General features: G+C 39.5%; 1 protein-coding gene and 1 long non-coding RNA gene across 5 annotated transcripts in view; one reads left to right on the top strand and one right to left on the bottom strand.

Moving 5' to 3' along the window:
* PDE7B (phosphodiesterase 7B) overlaps nucleotides 1-23,082 on the bottom strand; it is a 169,496-nt gene that overhangs the window by 15,467 nt on the left and 130,947 nt on the right. For all 3 annotated transcript variants that reach the window (XM_015621417.2, XM_015621416.2, XM_015621418.3), the window contains 5 exons: nucleotides 10,317-10,468; nucleotides 8,989-9,052; nucleotides 7,260-7,355; nucleotides 5,470-5,570; nucleotides 3,868-3,999 (listed from right to left, as the gene is read on the bottom strand). In XM_015621417.2, the coding sequence (XP_015476903.1) occupies nucleotides 3,868-3,999; nucleotides 5,470-5,570; nucleotides 7,260-7,355; nucleotides 8,989-9,052; nucleotides 10,317-10,468 (545 nt within the window). The remainder of the gene's footprint in view (nucleotides 1-3,867; nucleotides 4,000-5,469; nucleotides 5,571-7,259; nucleotides 7,356-8,988; nucleotides 9,053-10,316; nucleotides 10,469-23,082) is intronic.
* Nucleotides 15,149-21,865, top strand: LOC109022560. 2 transcript variants are annotated; one of them, XR_004496380.1, is made up of 3 exons: nucleotides 15,149-15,806; nucleotides 21,273-21,366; nucleotides 21,459-21,865. It is a non-coding gene; the product is annotated as an uncharacterized LOC109022560 (long non-coding RNA). The 2 variants fall into 2 exon arrangements; XR_004496381.1 differs by having other exon boundaries at nucleotides 15,164-15,226.

Genomic DNA, 23,082 nt, shown 5'->3' with positions numbered 1-23,082 from the left:
TCTGATCGCCCAGGCTGGTGGGAGACAACCCATGCAGGCAAAGTCTCCGTGCTGGCTTGCAGACCGGGGCTCTCAGCTCTGCTTCTTCATGGGGTTTTAGTTTTTTAAGAAAAATGAGTAGTGCAGCTTTGCTTTTAAGGCTGTACTATAGGAAGCTTCTGTCACATTTACAACCCAAGCCCAGTAGATTGTTATAACAGAGACTTCAGGACTATGACTGTTTATTTTACTTAAGCTACCACAATTATTTCCAATCCGTTACTTGGTCTGAGCTATTTGAACCAGTGCATTTGACATACACATCTGAAAAAGAACAGTAATTTGAGGAAAGGAAGACTTGCTACTAACTAGGTGCAGAGCAAACTTCAATTTTAATTCAAAGCGGATCAGCATTTATTTAAATTTCTTCAGTCTATTCTTACTCATTGAGCAGCTGGTTTAACTACATAATGTTAAATAGTCAAAAACGACACTTATAATTAGAAACATTACTTTTAAGGAAGACTGCAAAGGAGAACTGTTTTTACTGCTGCCCAAAATGTATTTTCCTATTTCCAGCTTACCTACATCTATATTAAAGTTGTAAAGTGTCCCTTCATAGTTTTCTGAAACCTGTTTTGTACTACAGATGTTGTATGTGATCTATCCACTCTTCTAATAATTCAAAAGCCAGAAAATGCAAGTTAGAAGCAAAGTCTGCATCACATTACAAAGAATGCTCTTGTGCTCCTCACAGGAAAACTAAGTGACCTCCAGACCAGTAGAGTCACCTTCCATGCTCTCAACTGTCCTTATAATGCTGGAGATTTCAATGAGCTGCTCTATTTTTGTAGAAAATTATGGTCTGTGCAATCACGTGCAATGGACTCTTGTGGAAATTACACTATAGATTAAAAACAAAGTATCTTGCATCATAAAATATGGTTTGAAAATAAACTGAAAGCTCTGAAGTCCTTGGTGATGTCTTCCTGAAATATGACTCTTCTTACATAAGCACTTCAGAAACTGTCAAATATTTTACATCTTTGTCAAAAGCTGACCCACCTCTTTTGGAAAACCTTTTCTTCCAAATGTAAATGTAAAGTTCTAATTTAAATGTCAAGAGACATTTAAAAGCATAGAAATGCCATACATGGATAAGTCCACAGTCTCAATGACAGATGACTGCCAGCTCTGTTAAAGCTTACTTTCATTTGATCCTTTTTCTGATTAATCCCAGCAGTTCTGTGGCTCTTCTACTTAAAGACCAAAAACCTAAGAACTTTGTTTCAGTTTCAAGCACATGTTAAAGTACATGTTTTAAAGACTATTCACTAAATCTAAGTTTTTGACTACAAACGTTTTCAGCAAAACTTTTCCAGGAGTTATTTTTATTGGCATCCATACACTGTATACTACTAAAATTTTTGGAAACAATGTGGGATCATTTTCAGTTAAAATAACTCAAACTTGCCAGTGAATGTCCTTAAGTAGGGTACTTCAGATCTCATTTGCTGTTGAAAGATTGCATTTTCTACTTTGTCACTGCCTTTTCTAACCAACATTTGTAAGCATATTCAAACCCAAATAACTGAGCAGAAACCACTTCTCTGAGATACTAATACTTTAGCGGTATGTCTTTCAGATTAGCCTGATTTTTCAACCTAAAATAAAGTACTGTTTGCCACTATTAATTTGAGAAGGAATTGTTTGTACCTTTTCACAAGACAAGGGGTTTTGTGGAATGGCTCTACCCACTCCTCTTCAAAGCGCCCTTACCATTCCCAAAGTACTGCAGCTTAGGCCCCTGGCTTTTTTCCCTCCTCACTCAGCTGGCCTGACATTTAGAAAAGACTGGACCAGAAACATATGGGCATGACATCTGCATCAGCTTATGATGAGGCCAGTCACAAAGTTTTCAGTGTTTGAGCATCACTGTGCCTTGGCTGGGGCTCCCACAGTCCAGCCCATTCCCATGCCTGAGGGCAGGACAGTTGCACTGTCACATTACACAATCCACTTCTTACGGGAAAACCCAAATGTTGCTTGTGTAGGGTAGAAAAAGAGAGACTTTCTTATCAAGTAGTAAGCATGTCACAGCAATGTCTTGATTTGCTAAGTATGTGTATATAGCTATTAGTGAGTCTTCTTCAGGTAGATTAATTTTTAACATGGGACATTTTGTTTCTGACAACCTCCACAAAGGCTGAAATTGACTCTTCCAAAGTGTCTGGAAAGCAGCCCAGTGGGAGTGCTGGTCGAGAGCTGACTGAACATGATCCAGTGTGTGTCCAAGTGGCCAAGAAGGCCAATGTCATCCTGGCCTGTATGAGGAATAGTGGCCACCAGGACCAGGCCAGTGATTGTCCCCTTGTACTCAGCACTGGTGAGGCCACATCTCGAATTCTGTGTTTAGTTCTTGGCTCCACACTTTAAAAAGGACGTGGAGTTGCTAGAGCATGTCCAGAGAAGGGCAACAAGGCTCATGAAAGGATCAGAGAACATGTCTTATATGGAGTGGCTGAGGGAGCTGGGGCTGCTTAGCCTGGAGAAAAGGTGGCTCAGGGGGGACCTGATGGCTCCCTACACCCACCTGAAAGGAGGCTGCAGTGAGGTGGGGCTGGGTCTCTCCTGCTGTGCCTGCAGTGAGAGGACCAGAGGGAATGGCCTTAAGATAAGACAGGGGAGATTCAGATTAGACAGCAGAAAAAAATTGTCACTGTTAGGGTGGTCAGGCACTGGAACAGGTTCCCATGGAGGTGGTGGAGTCACCATTCCTGGAGGTGTTTAAGATGTGTCTGAATCTGGCACTGGGTGCTGGGTGAACAGTTGGGCTGGACCTGATGATTGTAAAGGTCTCATCCAACCTTCATGATTCTATGAGTCTGTGATTCTAAAGGCTAGAAATCAATACTATCTCCATTTATTACCTCTGAGTTATGGTTAGCGCAACCAAAATTAAGATGTACAGCATTGCTCTGGCACATTGTGTATGTAAGTACAATGCAAAGAATAGAGAGATTTGCATATATAATAACAATGTGTATGGAGATTATACTCATAGGACAGCTTTAGATAAAATACAGAGCTACAATGATTGCCATGGGCCAAAACCTCAAATATATTCAAAAAGGACCACAAAAATCAGGCAGTATGGGTTCATCGCTAGTTACTGAACAAGAAGGTCTGTGTTTTTGTTTCAGGAAGTTTTCTACTACTGCTTGCCAGAACTGAAAGGATGTATACTAGGTGAAGGACAACTCTGTACTTAGCCCAGACTTATGTTTCTCTCTGAGATCTTTTGCTGGCTGCTCTTAGAAACAGGATACTGGTCTAGACAGCCTGCGGTGTGACACAGTGGCTTTCTTGAAGTTCTTTCTTTGTATCTTGAGAAACGCTACTGTAAACGTCTACAACTTTTCCTTTGGTTTCATCTGTCTCCTATTTTTTTAATGCAGTGTTCATTAAGTGTTTAATTTTACTACAGCCACATGAAGCGAAGGTTTCTTTTAATGCAATACCAATTTAGAGCATGCCTGCTGCTGCTTACTTGCTCACTGAAAGATGAAATCTTCCTGTCATGATTTTAAATCTTCTACCCACAGCTACTCACCCCAGATGATCTACAGCAGAAACAACCCAGGCAACTGATCTGGCTTAAATGTCCTCAAAAAAACCTGACATTTCCACCTATTTTCCTGTATCAGCTTTGCTGTAAGAAGTGACACCCAGTGAGGTGCTTGACTGAAATTGTCCAGACTCCGAAGTGCAGGATGACTTGACCCGCATCCTCCCGCTGCCAGATTTTGGTATTAAAAGTTCACTGCAAATTGCTTAAACTCTCCTTGACTGCATTTTACACATTAGCAACTCGATGAGCAGTTTTACCTGATACAAGCTGGCAAGGTGGTGTTTAGTTTTAATCAGAAAGGGTTGGTTGACTCCTGGGTGATCCACGTCATGAGCTGCAGCAGCGAGCAGTCCGAGCATGATGTCCGATGGGGTGAGGAAGTTGGCAAGCTGAATCATCACATACATTAATCACAACAAGAATATGAACAGTAAACACGGTTTTTTCTTGGGTAAATAAACAAACCAGCTGACATCATGGCGTTGCTTGGGTTTGTAGGCATTTGTACACAAATGTCAAGTATAAATTCTGTGAACAACATTTTTAAGGTAAATGTTGAACTTAGATCTATAAAGATATTAGACTACAGAATCATCTTTTATTACAGTTTGTAATCTTTTATCTCTTTATCATTCATGGCAATATAAGGATTGTTGTAATAGAAGTGCTTGAGCATAATCTCAAACATTTACTTTAAAAAGCAAACAGGCAGGGTGGCAGGTTGGCATATGTTAGCATCCATCCAGTAAGAGCTCTGCCTCCCTAAGTATTTAGTAATACCAATAAAAGATCAGACTTCCATTTTTTAGCATAACACTGTGTTATAAAATGCAGAGTTTATCAGCTTCTGAAATTTCAGCCTTGGCTGTTAAATACTTATCCCAGTTCAAGTATATGTATTTTATCAGTGAACAACATAATTTACCCTTCTAACTTCAAACATTCAAGTTGGAAAACCTGTCCAGATTTTTTTCTGCTACAGGGCTCATTTAGAAGCAAAAAAAGGTAGTCTTAGACTTTTCTGTTTGTGAAAGTGAGGCAGTTATTACCAGCCCAATGAGTCTGTACAGAGTACAGGTCTATGAGATGAAAGAAGCATCCTGAGGTGAGAACTGATGAGCAGCATGGTCCAGGTTCTGGATGTTGGCTGTCCTCTGTACTTCCTGGTAAGAAAAGGCTTGCAGATCTTGCAGGACATGAAAATATAGGAAAGGTGGGGCCTGCTCCTGTCCTCACCTACCATTGCTATGTTCTGGTAGAACAAACTTCTAATTCTAGCAGAACATCCTTTCATCTAAGCCAAGCCAGAAAAGATTAGTTATGTTCTTATAGTGTGGCTCAGCACAACAATATCACAAAGCCTTCCAGTAACACACAAGGCAACACCACCCTGATGCTGTGAGGACTTGCAGCAACAGTCAAATACTTGTGCAGAGCACACCCTTGCAACAGACCCATCTGAAGGGACTGTTTTCCCCTTTCCTGGTGTGGCACCGTGCCTAATTTGGTATTTTGAAATAGTGATGTGGGGAGCTTATGCTCTGAGGTAGCTGAGGCACAGACATGCATTGCCTCCTGCTGAGTGATGGGAGAAGGACTGCAGGCACCAGTGGGTGTCTGGGTCACACAGCATGGTGGCTGGAGCTCATATGGCAGCACTTAGCCACGATGCTTGTGCGATAAGAAGTGACTCTCACAGCTTGACTGACACATCTGTAATCTGTAGCTGAGGCTGCTCCTGACTTTTTGCTGAATTCCAGCATGCCATCACTTTCTGCTGTCTACAAGTATCTCTTGGGGGTTTTACTTCAATCCTTAAAGAAAACCAATCTCAGAAGCATCTGAAAGGTTGTCCTTACCTTGGGCTCCCTCAGATAGCAGTGCATAGCTTGCGTGACATCAGCGGCATGGACAGCATTGTGGTACGGGTTCTGGCTATGGTAATCTTCTTGAACCATAACTGGGAATCAAAATAGAAAACAAAGATCCTTTTGTCTCTGAATGCCATGGCCACAAATGGGAACTGGACTTAAAATACAATCTGAGGTTTTGCAGTCAGCTGCCTAAGGAGTTTCTTCAAATAGCTGTAGCTTATTTAAATTGCTGTTTTTATCGGGATACCTTTAGAGAAAAAATGCATGAAAGGATTTGTGAGGCCCAAGGGAATATACTGGGTCTAGTGCATAAATCACCTCTTTCTTGCCTTAGTGAAGGCTCTCATTGAGGAGTAAAATAAACAAGGAAGAGAGGAAAATTTATCCACAACAGAGTGTAATTATTTAGGCTGCTGTCGTAGGGTAGTAGTGTGCCATTAAGGCAGTACCACCTATTTTACAGCAGCAGGAGTCAGACCCTGATATCCTGCCATCATTTATTATTTGAGTGATAAACTACAGCCAAAGGCATTCCTACACACCCCCAGGTGAATAATCAAGAAAACCCCAGCACTGGGGTATTCACAGCAAAATCTCCTGTGACAATTTTAATCACATCTGTGTGTTCATTTTAAAATGCCAGTCCTTCTAGCTTTAGCTTGAATTGCTGGAACCAGTCCAGTTGGACCAGGAGCACCAACCTCTTAACTCTCAGCCTTCTCTCAGGTGCAGAAAAATCATTGAGATGTGTGCTTCACACCCCTCTGTTCCTTGCAGCAGTATGTGCACCATTATGTGGTCTTGGGACACCACCACGTGAGTGCTGGAAGCTGCATGTGATCCAGCCTAAAGCGCTCTCCTAGACACGATCAAATTAATCAAATGGAAAGCTAACAGGCAGATTTCCCATGGCGCTCCCTGCCAGCATGAGGAGCGCCAAAGAAAGTCCAAGCCTTCTGTTTGTTTCCAGCTGCACAAGCATCTGGAGGTACAGTGGGTAATCCCTTAAACTGTGAGTACCACTAGCTCTAATTACCCGACTGTCCACTTCACGCCTGCCCACAGGAGTTAGAAACAGCGGGGACATTTTGTCTGTCTCCGCACCAGAACAACGCTTTCCAGAAGCGACAGCTAGGCAGTCTTAAAGGAGAGACCCTTTTTTGGAAACTCTGCCTGACAGCCTGAAAAACTGGCATTTAGCTGCTTTCAAAATGTGATGCAAAACATAATTGATTTTGGCCAATTTCTTCTTTTGGTTCACTGACAGCATGGGGCTAATATTTCTGTTGGCAGCAACAGCAGCAGGGGCTTTCATCAACACTATTCAGTGTGGACAGCTTGATATAATTTGTTAAATCTTGCACATAAGCTTTTAACTGCCCTGGGTCTCAGTGGTCTTTCAGTCACTAAAATAATTACACCGCACCACAATTGTACTGTGCATGCATAGGTCCTGCAGTGTCTGTCTGTCTGTGTGGGCCTAAGCCAGCCACATCTCTGCATGGTGTACATCATTATAAATCACCAGTGTGACTGTGCTGCTGGGATGCTTCAGCCCAATGCAGAGCCTTTTGAAATCCCTCCCCTGACTAGGTACTGAACCAAGTACTTGAATGCCAGCAAACTGTATAATGATATATATCACAGACATCTTTTACTGAAATACTTCCAACGACATCATCCTTTTTACACAGACAGACAAAACCAGTGCCCTTTCAGATGCTCTACTTAAGCTATAAACTTCATGCAAAGATGGCTTTGAGGTGTGGACTTACCAAAAAACCTGTGTAATGTAACCATGTCTAACTGGAAATGGTGAATAAGTCCATGCACATTGAAGAGGTGACAAAGCAGTGTTACGAGACTATTTCCTAAAAGCAGAAAGAAACAACTCTTAGATTCCCTTTACACGTAGTTACAAATCAAGCAAGGCTAAAAATTTGGGTAATTTCCTATTAGTCAGCTCCAATCACCTCATCTCCAATGAAGAGAGCTTAGATGACACTCATATACCCAGAAATCACTTACATGAATTATTCCTATACATAATCAAGACTTGATGTACCAATGGAGTGGCATTCTTGTGTCTAGATGCCATAAAGTCACATTTGCTGTTTCAACATGACAGGCAAACTGTGGTTTTAACTGGAAGAAGGCAAATTGACATGGTTTTCACAAAATCTTTTGACAGGTTTGTCTGAGAGCAACATCGTCTTTGTAATTCAGGTCTACCTTCAGAAACAACAGAAACAAGAGTGGCTTTTCTGCCACTTTGGTTTGCCATACTGTACTAATTAATTAATTACTAAAAATCAGGAGTTTGGAATTAATTTTTTTTTATTTTGCATATGGCTGTACAGACATATAATTAACGCATCTAACCTAGCTCAGCTACAACAGCATCTCTTAACAATGACACAGACAGGAAAAATGAGTTGCAGAATTTACAGTCTCAAGTCCCACTGTAATGTTGCACTGGCCTTACTGTAAATCCAATACTGGGAACACTGGCAAAATTGAGCCTTACTCGTATTACATGATCAGCTATACATAAACACAGTATTTTAAAAAGTTGGCACTGCTTAATTCAGCAGCACTATTTCCATAAAAGTTAGGAAAAAAAACCCCAAACCAACCAACCAACCCATACTGCACATAAACAAAGTTTGAAGGGAGTCTTTTCTTATTTAACGTAACTCAGGAAGGAAAATAAATATTTGTATGAAGAACACATGGAAACTTACTTGGTCGTGACTACTGAGCAGAGGCACAGCGAGATAATTTAGAACTATGCTTTTGCTTCCCAGGCAATTTGCAATCCTTTTCACTCTTCACTGCCAGTCACTCAGCAGAATGACCCTCTAAACCAACTTTTTTCTACGTCTTTTGCCCCAGTCAAACCTAATTGGGCTGGGGGTGAGGAATGAGGGATCTCAGTTCCCGGAGCAGCACGGAAAGGGGGAAGGTGTGATCCTTACACTCTTCAGCAGTTACCTGATCAAGAAGTATGCCTGGACATCTGTGGGGAAGGGGGATGGCTTTACAGGCACATATTTAGAGAAAACATTTCATGGATTTTTACTCTCTTAATAAATTTCCTCATTTTTTGCTGCTAAACAGAAGCAGAGGTATCGTCACTCAAATGTCTTTAGTATTGATAGAAATGGACTGATTATGGAGATATGGGTTTATTTACCTATGTATCTAACAGGTATATTTAAAGCAGCTTGAGAGTTTTACAGGTAAATGAAACAGAAACGTTTCCTGAAAAGGTGACAACAACAAATGTAGGAGATTAGATTAATACAAAAGCTCACTTTAAACATACTCTATAACTCAGGAAAAGTCTAAAAAAGCTCCAGGATGTGCTTTTAACAAAGGTTAAACGTGGACAATTTCTCTTCAGTAATCTGAAGTGGAAACATTTAGCAAACAATTAATTAGGGATTTTTTGAAGAGTCATATATGAGAGACAGTAAAATAAAGACTTAAAACTTTACTTACCATTTGTCAAGCGATCAAACAAGAAAATGTCAAAATCCCACATTCCCACTTTGGATAGCATATGCTGGAAAAAACCAAATGTGAAAAGGCCAGTGACTGGTATGTCACACCACATAGCAGATTTTCATTATTATTCCACATCAATCAGTCACAGGATTGGTTACTGCAGCTTTAACGTTTTTTTCAAGAAACCTTTAGAAGCTGTATTTGAAATACCAGAAATCAGGCTGATGTAGCTCTACTGCATAAAATATCACTTGCGCTTTTAACTGGGAAGGTTTAGAACATAACACTAAAAATACCTTCTAAATGGAACTCAAAACAAGGAATAATATAAACCAAATTATTAAAATATTCCCCTTTACTCCACAAATGTTTCATTGTTTCTTCATGTCCCCAAATTTTCAGCGTAAATTCTCTTAGGTTTTTAATACAGCGTTTTAAAATCTTAGCTCTCATGGTGAGTAGCGGAACACAAAGCGGTACACAAGAATAGCTTTCATAAACTACTCTTTGTAACTCCTGTGCTACTATTAAACCCAGCCAGACATGCAGAAGAATCCATCATTACCAGCAAATGTGGTAGTGTTTTCACAGCTACATCAGCTGAGTCAGGAGACTGATGCTGGACTACCTCTATGACCTACAGTGATGTATGTGTGAAGGAAATACACATTCACATTCCTATCTCTAGCCAACATTCAAACAGTTCTGGATTCTTAATTCATTTCTAACACCTGGCATATAATCTCCTCTAGCAGAGAACAAAAACTGCCAGGGCATATAATCCCAATGCCATCAATTCTGCAAGTTTTGCTAGAAAATACCAAAGTAAGTGTAAGAGCTGGAAAATATGATAATTATATTTTGATCACTGTGAAGTCTGCAGTCAATGTTCCATGTTTCCTAGCCTCTGCAACTATGGAGAGCTATTGTGGGTTGCCTAATAGCTGTTCCATATCAGATGAGACACATCTGTCTTTTTTCAAGTGGATGAACTTGAAAAAACAGCCTTTCTGTTTCAAGACTGCACTTAAATCAGTCACTTAACCTGAAACCCTTAATTCTTTAATAAATCCATATAATAATTTCAGTTGTTGGAATCTGAAAATGGTGAACAGATTTAGCAACATTTTCTGTTGCTTTGAGACCTAAGCCTTCAAGGCTGTAACCACAAATGAGGAATGGACAACCTGTTTGTTGTGAGGTAGGCATGTAACGTGGGTCATTTAAGAAAGATCAGCCAGGAATTTAACTGAAGACTAAAAGAGAACTGACACTCTCTGTAGTATTATTAAAAGAAATGAAGATCTGGAAACCTGTCTTACCCTTGCTTGCCCAAGGTAGTCCTCATCCAGTAGGTACAGAGAGGCTTGCGGTACAACTCCACGCAGTAACCGGGATGCATGGAAATATCTCTGGAAACTTAACAGTCTTTTCACTTTTTTCTTGGTGCCAATTTCCCCTGAGAGTGCAGAATCTGTGAAAATCAATCAGTACAGAAACCACAAAACCTGAGATGATGGATGCCATTATTGGTTTAATAAGAGAAATATCAAACAATTTAAAATAGTAATACAAAAACCATGAAGTTCATGCTTCTTGCCAAGCCACATGAAGGAGCAGTATTCAAATCACTTCAGCATAATATATTTGTTTATTTTAGAAAGGAAATATGTTCCAGGAAAGAGAATACTATTGTAGATTTTGGAAGATCTGAGTTCAGTGCACTGCCTGCTGCAGCCTTCAATGTGACACAGCTCAGTCACTGGGGGGAAGGGGGTGATAGATCACCTAACTGTAGGTGATAGAGGGATCCTAAATGACTAGGCAGAGTTAGGTACAGGAAAACTGCTCTTACCCTCTCTGCCACTGTTCCCTAACTATACACCTGAAAATAACACTACCTTGGCTCCCTCACAGGAGTGTCATTGGAATATGTTAAAATTGCACAGCGCTAGAAGTACAAGGTGATCTTGGGTATAAAATCAGAAAAGTGACACCGAAAGAGAACTCAAAATACAGTTTGGAAACACAAATGTGTGACCCTCTTTTGGAAAATTAAATAGAGCAAGAAATAAGAATAGGTTAATAATCCTATTGCATTGTCTGCTGTCATTTCTATGTGTTAAAGCAAATGATAAATGAAGAAAATACTTTAGCTCTGCAAAGAGGAGAGCAGGAATATTCAGATAATACAGGCATTTCTGGTTATACAAATGAATGTTTTTTCCACCCTGCACCAGGATAATTCTAATTCCCTAATGCTGTCTTAGGAGTTTTTTATATAGGACTAAATGTGACACAAAAGCCAAGGCAGTTTTTATACAGTGATTAAATCATTAATTAGAGTAATTAAATTGCCTTATTGTTAGTAAGGAAAATATGGAGGCTTTCTAAAATTCATAATGGTTTACGTAATTTTATCTGAACTTTTAACAGAACCTCACACTCAGTCGTGGTGTTTTTATTTTGCAGTCTGGTGTAAGTTGTGAAAAAAGGGAGGACAGAAACTGGACAGTTGGTTGCAAGTAGCAAGATTCAACGTGGTTTTATTAGTAAGACAAACCTTGTATGAAACAGAAGATTAAACAGTCCTTTGAGAGAACAGTAATGATTTCTCGAGATAAGATGCTCCATAGCAATTCACTGGATTTCAGTTTAAACAAGAACTCACAAAAAATATCCACACACTGAAGCTGACTCTCTATTTTCTATTTTTCCATCTCTTTTTATGAAAAAACACTGAATGTCTGTTCTACTGTGAAATTAAAATATCACTTTGTTGTTTCTATGGGTGGTATTATTCTGAGAGGATTTTCAGCGAGGTCGCTAAGGCTTTTTTGGATCATGGATGATTCAGGATTTGGTTTCTCTAACAGCAGATGTGCAATCACTCCCTGTAGCAAGTTTCTTCCTTATTAAGTAATCCAGCAGCTACTGAGCGGCACAAAGTCAGTAACAACATCAAAAAGCGCCGTCCTTTCTACTGAGTATCAGTATAACTTCCAACACCAGTAAGCTGGAAGCCTCATGGTTCTCATGTGCACTCCAAAGACCTCACTGAGTTTTAATAATATAAAAGCACAAGATAACTTCACTGGAACTTGACAAGCCATGTGGTTTCCAGAAGGCAAACAGTAACAACACCACTACTTTACCAGCCTGAAGGTCAGGTTTTCATTTATGATGTGCCAGCACCTGCCTTGATTTTCTCACACATTTTAAGAGCTGGAACAATTTCATGGCCTGTTGAAGGAGTGAATAATGTAGGTGCAAACAGTTACCCAGTGGCAGTGACACGTGGAGAAACCAGTAGACACGTTTTCTTATTTCTTTTCATTTATACAGGGCTGCTATGAAATGGCTGGCATTCAGTTTAATTCCTGGATAACAAAACACTCTTAAAATAAATTCACCTTTTAAACTTGTGTTAGCTGATTCTTGACTTTCCAACTTTCCTATTTCCATCTTAGCCCACAAACTGTCACTACTTTCAGGTAATAAGTTAAAATTTTGAAGTACAAAAAACTTCGCTTTTTTACATTAAAAATTAGGAGTCGCTCATTTTTATCTAAGTTAATATCTGATTTTTCAGTTAAAGACAGATGACTGAAATCACCACCTACACTCTCTAAAACTGTCTTTAGAACTCACACATAGAGTTGCTGTGGATGATCTGAAGGTGAAGGTTTGGCCTGAGTCCCAACAAGCAGCTGTACAGTGGATTATGAAGAAGTGGTTATTTTATCCTTTGGATTACCAGATCATTTCAGTAGCATAAATAATACTTGCCAAAGCACAAACACATCAGATGGAAACAATTAACTTCTTATTATGAAACATTTTCTGAATTGAACCATCGAAACTGCTGCCCATTGTATGCCTGTCTTGAGTCTCAATTCAAATTTAGCCATCAGCAGACAGTGCCCCTGAAACCTGACTTGACACTTCAGGTGAGCACTGTATTCTAATATATTATACAAAAAACATTACCCACAATAATCTGTTGTTCTGTTTTTTCATTCATAAGGGAAGAAGATAATAATACTGATAAGAATTGTAACAAAAGTATTTTCAAAATTGGGCTCTTGACAGAACAGTCTGAATCCAGCACTGCAGGCAATCCACATGCAAACTCTGGATATTGACTTAAAAGAGTATCATGCTAAAATCCATCCTTTGGGTCCTTTCAGTAATAAGTGATTTGCCTTTGAATCACAGGACTTATCAGCTTATTTCTATGACCCATCTCAGATTACTGTGACATCCACAATAATGTACTTTATTATGACAGTGTGTTGTGTAAGACTGGACTAAGACGCTGCCCTTCTCTGTGCACAACACAACCCAAACAAGTATAATCTCCCCAGCATTTTCTCTCTCCTCTTCCAAGATCAGTGTTAAACAAAAAAAGAAAAGCACAACTATATGAAGTTGAGAAAAAAGGTTAATTACAACAGAAGAGCAAAAGGCGATGCAGCCAAAAGTGAGCGCTTAAATTCTGCACTCAGCTCAGCAGTTGCATCTGAATCTTCCAGAAGCAAAGAGCCATTCCCTGCATATGGGAACACATTTTGAGCTGACACAAAATCAAGATGCAGTTTTAAGATGGAATTAAGGGTTTATGTGAATGACTTAGAGTAAAATGCTGAACATACTACTTCTTTATTGGCAACTTTCAATTTCAATTTAAATCATAAATAAAAAATTTTGATGACGATACATGATATACATCACACAGCACCTTCAGGTGAAAATCAATTACAAAGCAAATGAATCAAAAGTATTACTGCAGATATCCCTGAACTTCAGGTGTGGAACTATGTATACTAAAACATATGCTATAGCATCTGGTTAAAGACCATGATCTACAAAGCTCACATGGGAAGGATTTAGCAATTATGTGCAATTTTGAAATGAACGTGAAAGACTAGAATGTCTTTTGTTTATACCCATAAAACTTCCCTTGAGAACTGTGTATTACTTTAGTCATTGTGGCAACTTCTGAATGTTTTGGTTACCTAAAAAAACTCCGTCTCTTAAAAGATGCCCATTCTTATGCTACAGAGTTACTGCCTAGCACAGGGGCTGCAGAAATCCTCCTTTGTACACTGAACAAAGTTATTGCATGAATCACACAGACATCTTGTATGAATTACACACATGTTTACAGAAGTGTTCGTACAAGCATTCCTCCCAAAGCTCAACCTCTGCCTTCAAAAGCTCAGGCAGCCTGAGCTCGCAGCGTATCTCCTGTGTTTCAGCAGGCAACCAAACTGGCTGCGTTTTTCTTCAGGTAATTTGATAGCCCCATCACACACACACCAGCAGACCATGGATGATGTCTGCATTACTGCACATGGCCCTCAAGAGGTTAATAAGCTGCAGAAATCAATGGCTGCCTTCTTTCTCCCAACACTGCTCCTCCAGTTACACTGATATTCTCGCCTTAAATTGATCTATGGCTCACTACACACCAACCTCTGTTATTTCAGGGAAAGAGTTTTCCTGCACTGGGGACTGCTACCAGTTTTCTTTCACATTTCTTTCACGCTGCTGTGCTAGCACGTGCCCACAGGCAGCATGAATATAAAAATGATGGAGGTTATGCTAACAATGGTTGAGTTAACATCCAGAAATGATCACATAAATCAAATTTGGACAAGGATGTACTTAACTCTGCACCAGACATTCATTACATTGTTACTGTTCTTTCAAAGTAAACAAACTGTTATGCATTCAAATAAAGCCTCTGAGATTTTCTTCACAAAAAGCCTTTTGTTATTTTATTGCACCTCAGCGTACAATAAAAACAGGTCACCCAGCAGCATGAGTGGATAAAGAGGGTTTATTAATTTTCAAAAGTAAACTGATTCAGAAAAGGGAAATGTGGTTTTTTTTTTCCTTTTCTTTCCTAAAGGATGCAGAATAAATCAGGTCCTCAAGCAGCTACCTTTGACTCATACAATTTATAATATCCTTTCCCCTCTTCCAAGAATGCAAAGGCATTTCATATACAGCCGCTGTATGCCTGACAAGCCAGGCAGGATTGGTGGGAAAGTGCTGGGATATCTGGAAGATAAGGAGAGAGGGTGAGTCCTGCAATTTAATGTCTGGACAGTCTGCAAACAGTGAGGACTCTGGGAAACAATTTCTCTCTGGTCCTGCAATTTTCCGCACTGGTTCCTGGCTTGACAGCTAACGAGCTGAAAACTTCTCTTTGTGAGCCTCAGAGGTATGTAATTGACTTAAGAGGAATAACTGGCATTTGTCCTTTTATTTTTATTTTTTTTTTGCATGTAAAGTTATGCCATGCACTTAGATCACCTTTACTGAAATCTTACTTGGCATATTCATTGCATGCTTGGTTGCTGAATTTTTCTTGCACAGAAGAGCACTGATGACAGAAAAAAAATTGCTGTGCCTTCCTAGTATCTTCTTACATTGCAGACTCCTCACAGTGTCCAAAACACAACAGCAGCATTAGTACGAGTAGTTGAACTAACACAGCTGATCTAAAAATTAATGACAAACTTAATATTTTAAATTTGAACTTTGGAGAAAGCACTTCTCAATTAGAAGGACAGAAAACCTCTTCTCCCTGCACGGTCTAGGCCTTCTGGATACGTTTCACCTTGCAGTCCAAACAGCCTTCAGAAAGAAAAACACCAAAGTTTTGAAGAAAAGCCTGAGAAAATGCACAAACCACTAGAAGCCCATGTGGAAGGACTGTCACTTAAAAATTTCAGTCTAGTGCAGAAGGACCAAGAAGCTCAGATGAATAAATACCCCAGTTCTACCTCTCAATCATCTGGGTAAGAAACTAACTGTCTGGTGTAAGAAACTAACAAACAGGATTAATTCAGAGTTAGTAAGATTGTGTCAATTTTATCATCTGAATATACACTGGTCACCGCAACTAAGAACTGAGATGAAGACCTTGCACTACATCGTATCTTCAGATAAGCAAAGTGCTGTCCTGAAACATTGTAAATGCAGAAATCCTCATGAGACTTCCTCAGACTACATGGAATCCAAAAAAGTTGTGCTATAAACACTTTGCTTTTACTCACTTCTCTAATGTCTAACAAAAATATTTTTTGTTCCTTGACTTCTGATAAAACCTGTTTTTAGAGATCAAGTGCTCTCTGTTAGCCGCCGTTGTTAATAAAGGTTGCAACTGCATTATTTCTCTTCAGAGGGGTAAACTTTTTTCAATTAGGCAGAAGTAAGAAAGAGAGAGACCCTGAACAGATCAGAGAAAAGCACAAAATTACAAGTATAGTGAAAAACTTAAAAATTTTCTGCTTTTGAGTAAAAATTTTGCTCTCCAACCATGTGCACAAGTGCACAAAACCAATACAAAGCTCTGTTTCCAGAGGAGGTACTCATGCTTCTCTGGTTAGTGTGAGAGGTTCTGAGAAATCACCTTTCTAGATGACCTAGCTTTGGAGTTTCCTCTTCTTTGAACATCACTTGAAGTGGTGGTGGCTTGTAACATCTGAATTTCCAATTCATGAAGTTCTTGCACAATTACTGGCATCTTGAAGAACACTAGTCATGCAGTTTCCTCCCCAAAATACATTATTTTTGATAATGTTTGAAAGAGAATACAGAATTTAAGAATTATTCTGATAATCCCATTTATATACTGAATAATCCTATTACAACAAGTTCTGGAGAAATTAGGGTTTCAAAGGCCACTTAAATAACAGAATATTATAACAGAATATTAGCCATAATAAGGAAGAAGAATAGATTAAATCCAAATTTAAGATGAATTTAGATGTGTTTCTTATCACAACTTGAAGCCTCTATTTGGACTATCACTCATCTTTATGCAAACAAACATTTTGGCATCTTTTTAGTAAGCCTCCTCCAAATTCTTAGGAAATGGCATGTTATTTTCTGTTTTGTCACAATCTCATTATCATTTCATTATGAATCTTTGCTTTGCCACTTCAATCTTTGTACAGCAGTCAGGACCTTTTCTTCCTAAAACTGTGAATGTTCTACAGCTGATTACAGTTTCTCCAACAGGAAACAGTGCATCCACTCCTCCTTCACTCCCCTTGAGAAAAAAAAACAACATAAACTGTAATAACAGCAAACCAACTTTCATTTATCATTTTAATGATCCCTTCTCCTTGTTCCTTCTTTTCCTCTGGTCATTTGGAAAGTATCCTCAGTGTTATCTTCAGTACATCCTTTCCCTTTCCTAATCAAGGAAAAGAAGGTGGGGTGGCAGAATGGGTCATTCACCATTTGGCAACTTTTAAAGGGACATCTTTGGTTAGCTGAAACCCAAGTCTGTACTAAAAAAATAAATCTGTTTAATTAGGTCAGTGTTCACTAAGACTTTGTGTGTGAAGTACATGTAGGTTTTTTGCTTGTTTTGCTAGCTTTTGTTTGTTTTGAGTCCTCCTGAAGCATTCATAACCCAAAATGATGCATTTTGTTAGCATATAAGGGGCATGTGCATCTATCAGTTTTACATTCTGGCTTTCATTTGTCTGCAAATATGGCATTAAAGCTAAACAAGGAGCATGAATGACAGGAAGTAGATGATACTTTTCCAACAGACTCTGTTATCATCTTTTGTATATAACAACACTTAGAAAAATACAAAAATGCAAACTCTTCCTCCGAAAAAAAACCAAACCCTTGCTATTATTTGATGAAAAGGGTGAACCAGATTGACTTCCAATGACAGGAAGAATTTTTTAATATAGTACAGACTTACTGAAATAGAGAACAATCTCTCTGCTGAAATATTAAGAGGATTCCAATTTCTCTTCCTTGTATAGGTAACCCATAGCAAGGCTGACCAGTCCTGGAAATGTTTGTCCCATTCAAACAAGCTAACCAGATTAAGAAGCCTATGTGTCTTAGGGATGTTGATGAGTATCTTTTGGATGGGCTTATCCATGAGGAACTTGGGGAGCTATTATGTAGAAATAATGCAGATCTCGTAAGATCTCTCCCTTTCTAATTTAAAAACCATCTGGAACTTTGGACTCATCTCCACAGGCTGGGCTAGGATCTGAGTAATCCAATCAGCCCTTGAAACTTCCTCACAAGACTTTTAGTGTCCTAATTTAACCTAGGTCAGAAATATCTAAAAAGGCATCTCTCACTCCCACTTCTTTTTCTAGCCAAAGGCAACAAAACAAGGCACTTAACCAAACTCTTTTTAACCTCACTCAATTGGGTTCGGGTTACTTGATGGTTCAGTTTTGGGTTGGTGGCTGCGGTTAAGTTTTATTTTCCCTGGAGACTGGCCCTACCTGAAAGCCCTGGAGTGTTCAAAATTCAAACCCAAAAATGAATGTAAATTTTGCAACAGACCCTTCTGTAGACAGGCAGAAACCACAGATTCAAATGTCCACAGACTTTGCTTCTTTGAGATGGAGACATTTTCATGACTTCATATCTTCCCTTATTAATCCTGACAATATGTTTCATTTCTCCAATACCTAATTCATCACATGCCTGCAAAGTATGTAATGAATTCACTTTATTTGCAAACTAATTGAAAACCAGAGCAATTTGCTTGAGTCAGATCAGACAGCAAATCAAGGACAGAGATGGAATGTTACCTAATATTACCATTTATCACCATCTGGAGTTAGAAGTATATAATCTGTAATAAATTAATTTGCCAAGCTAAGCTTAAATCAGGTGGGGTTCTTTTGGACAAAATTTCTACCTGCATGACAATATCAAGATCCTAAGTAATACAGAGACATAGCTGTGGAATGTCTACAGACATGTTTTAACATTTTACATATTCTCAGATCCCACTCTGTGTTCCTGTTGTGCAAGGTGTAATAAAACAGCTATCTCTGGGTAACACCATTTGGGTACAGAGCCTCCAATTTGCAGGTCATCTATATAAATACTGAAGTGAATACTGAAGAAGTGAATTAAATATAGTCAATTAAAGGCTAATAATTTAGTCATTTGCAAGCCAAAATGTAATCCAAATAAAAGCTTAGCATAAACAAGATGGGAACTGGAGAATTTAAGTCTTAAGAACCTCGTTGTCTTCTGACTTGCTTGACAAGCATACTTGTAAATGAGAAGTTACTTATCTCAGCTGTAAACTATGTTATTTTGTTACTCTACTTGATTGAACCTGGCAATAAAACAAAGTATCTAACATAATTGCAGTAGGGTGAGGTCTTCTTGCTTACTGCAGCATGTTTACCTACAAGTCCAGATTTAACACAAGGAATTCCCTCAAACTTTTAGTTAAGGCAATGAAGGAGTGTACAGTCACCAAAAAAACTCATAAAGAGATAACGAAATCCATTTAAATCAATGTATATTAGTCACTGGTGGGATCTGCTTCAATGACTCACTGAGCAACTTTATGAATCAGAGAATTAAATTATTGCTTACCATAGCTATGCTCCTTTATTCCTCAAATCCAAACTATACACTGCTAAAAGGAAAATTGAAATAATTTTCACTGCAGAAGGGCTTCAAATTCTAAATTATTACCCTGAAAATATTCAGTTAAACTCCTTTTCTGTCCTGTGAACACAGTAAGGTTCATTTAATTCAGTGAAATGCTTAAGTGTCAATGAGCTGCTAACATCAATTTCAACCTGCACCAGGTTCAGTTTCAACCTTGAGCTACCCAATTGAGAGGCAAAATTTCCTAAAACTTATGAGGTTTTGTTTGGAATTAATTGAAGAGAAAACTCTCACCCTATTTTCCTATAAACGTATAGGGCTGTGCAAAATTTGCATCTCTTATTTTAGGAGTTTGTGAAGCCTGATATTGGTTCATTAAGCCTCCTAGTGAACGTGGAGCCTCGAGTCTGTCAGGAGGGGCTTATTTTCTTCTGGGGGATGTCAGGGGCCACTGGGAGCAAGTGGTCTGGCTGCCCTACCAGGACAGAAGGAGGGCTGGTGGACTTGCCTCCAGTGGGGCTCCACACCAGGCTGACAACAAGCAGCAGCTGCCACAGCTTCCCTGCAGGGGAGGAGCTGCTGCATGGCTTCCCCTCAAGCTTCTGACCCTCTGCCATCATCACAGAGCAGCATCTGGGAGGTCACAGACTCCACCAGCTGCAGGACTAACTCTGAGTCTGGGGCAAATATTCACTCCTCAGAAAACAGAACCAAGGAGTTCCCTGCGACACAGGGGTATCTAACACTCAATCTGCTATTCCAGAGTTATCTTAAGAGTCCCCAAACCCACCAGGGCAACTATGCCTAGGAAAACTTGCAACTAGTCAGAGGAAAGACAGGAAGACACTAAAGGCCTGCATCTCCCCCAGACAGGATTCTGAAAAATCCTCATGGTCCCAGCAGCCTGGCAAAGACAAGGTGAAGTAACACTCACTTTCTATATACTGCAGAGGGTCACTGGAAGAATGTGTAGATGGCATCACAGACTCAAACAGCAAGAAGCAAACATTAATCCAGTTGGCTTTGATTAGGGCTACAGAAGATCCCATTTTCAGAGTGCAGGAAGTTTTCCTATCCAAAAAGACTTCATGGTGTCTTAAGTTACACAGCCTCTTTACTATAGGACTCCAGAAAAAACAAAAGATACAGTCTAGTCTGTGTTAACTTTTAACAGAGAAAGTGGGGAAAAATCCACTAAACTGACTGAATCTGGAAGTACATTAAAAAAAAAGTTACATGTAAGTAACCTTTAGTTTAGCATTAAATATCAATGCCCTTTGTTTTGGTTTTTTTTTTTTACATGTGAATTAACAAAATGGATGTCAACTCTGTTCAAGAATGAGCTTCAGTGTCTTCCCTTCCTTTAAAACAAGGCTGGTACTGTTATTTGGAACAGTATTTCAGATGTGAGATGGAACAATCGCTATTTAAGCTCAGTTTGTTAGTGAGAAGCTGGAGCGATGTTTATGCTGCATTTGTTTATGACCTCTGAGGATATTTACTGAAAAATTTCCTCTCCCTCTTCCCTCCCTCACTCTAACATCTTTCAGCATACAGTTGCTGCCTGCCAGTTACTGCGCCCAAACAAAGGCAACATGGTGACAAAATTTTACTGCAAGTATCAGTTGGGTACTTTTCAAAAAAGTGTGCAGTAGTGACATTTATATATATTTCTTTTTGATAGACTGTGCAGCACTATGGTTTTTTGTTGCTTATGTGCTTATGTTTTTTGCTATTTCTGCATGGTAGAAATGGATTTAACAGACAGATGTAGATGAAAAAATATTACAAAAGCCTGTTTATTTCCTGGCAAAACACATCTGCATGCTCTGACACTGTGCATCTTCATTTACCTGTAGGTCACCAAATGAGCCAGCCCAGTGCACTTGCCAGCTAAGAAACAAGTGGTCAAGTATCTGGAAATCTCACTTCATTCTGCACTGAAAAATTAAGGTAACTGTACTCCATAGAGAGAAAATGGTAAATAGCTAAAAACTTTAAAACCATGGGAAGTCCAAAATCAAGATCACTGCTTTCCCTTACAGAGATCATGATCAGCCATACTGACTTACTTCAGATTATGGAAAAGCACTAAAAAGAGTAAGCTGGAGGTCTCTATGACCAAGAGCACGGGAGCAGAGAAGCCCAGGTGTCCCACCCTGCTGCACCAGAGGTGCACACACAAGGAGGCACCACTTTCTACGTTCAGCAGTTACGTTTAGAGGGGCTATGTGGAGTGCCCTGCTCCCGGCATCATCGAAGGCTGAGTATTCACCAGAGCATCCCTTGCCATGGATGTCTCCCTACACAGCCCACAGACAGCACCAGAATTTCCCAGAAACTGGCAGAATCTGCAGTATGGCAGGACTCATCTATAGGGGCTAAAAGAGAAAGCCTCATCACCAGAAAGAAACCTGAAACCATTCTTGTGTTCTTCCTTCTCTACGGGTAAAGAAACTGGGAAATTTTCAGTTTCTTTACCCATGGGGAAGGAAGAACACAAGAATGGAATTTTATGTAATGTGTATGTATTCAAAATAAAAAATAAATAATTCATTTAGCCACGTTTGATTAATATATATCCACTTCTACTTCATGAATGAAAAGTGCTTTATTTTCTCTCAGTCTTTATAAGGGCATGCATGATCAACTTCCAGCTAGCCTACACCTGATTTTTCTTCACTGGCAAGTCAGAAGTAAATTGTCCTGAAAACTCTGCTCATCCAGTAAGTTATTCCCTCTGCCCTGGGAAAACTGATGGAGCCATCTTACCCGTTATGTCTTTCTACCTCAGCCATAGCGAGCTCTCTGATGGACTTACAACCCAGAAGACACCTTTAATCAGCAAGACTGATGGCAGCACGTTGCTGGGTGGCAGTAACTCTGCCAGCGTGGGTAAATGCAGCCCATCAGATCCCAACCCTCCTCTCCCCAGCTCCTCTTTACCCCTGACTCTCAGCCAGCCTTCCTCCCTACTCCCTTCCCTCCTCCCCCTTCCCCAGGCACCCAGAAAAGAAGGGACAAAAAGGAGAATTCAAACTTTGGTTTGACACTTGCTCTTTGATGAAAAGCACAATTGCTAGAAGCGTTAACAGGGTCAGCACTGAAACTGTTGGAGTTCCAGTCTGTTTTGATGAAGACAGCGAGTAACAATTTTTTGAAAGGTTGCTTGTGCCGTACACAAGGACACATCAAGATCTGCCTGTGTCTGAACACTGAGGTTAACACAGCAACCAGGCTGAGTGATACAGGGCCCAAGACTAAGTGGCCACTGTTCTTTTTATTTTTCACATCCTCACTAATGGGTTTGCATCAGTATAGAGAGTCCATCAGGTGAAAAAAAAACCCAACAGGGTCTCAATTTATTTTTTTCCTTTTAGATTTGCTATCCTTTATTTACAACACTGGCAAAATAACTTCAATCAAAATGAGGTTAAGATTATTTTTAACAGATGTTCACTGCTGGCCTGACCCAAAATCCACTGACGTCAATGAGAAGACTCCATGGGGCTTTGGATTGGGTTCTAATTGTTGGAAAAATTAATGTTATTGTAAACCACTGGTCAGTGCTGTCACATGCTCCCCTTCTGTGCCAATTCTATATGACCGGATAACAGCTTCACATAAATCTGTTCCAACTGTTGTCTAAGAGGCTGAAGGACACAGAGG

This window comes from Parus major, chromosome 3 (genome assembly GCF_001522545.3).
Source record: "Parus major isolate Abel chromosome 3, Parus_major1.1, whole genome shotgun sequence".
NCBI classification, from domain to species: Eukaryota; Metazoa; Chordata; class Aves; order Passeriformes; family Paridae; genus Parus; species Parus major.
The sequence above is the reverse complement of the archived record's forward strand: the minus strand, read 5'-3'. Positions and strand labels throughout refer to the sequence as shown.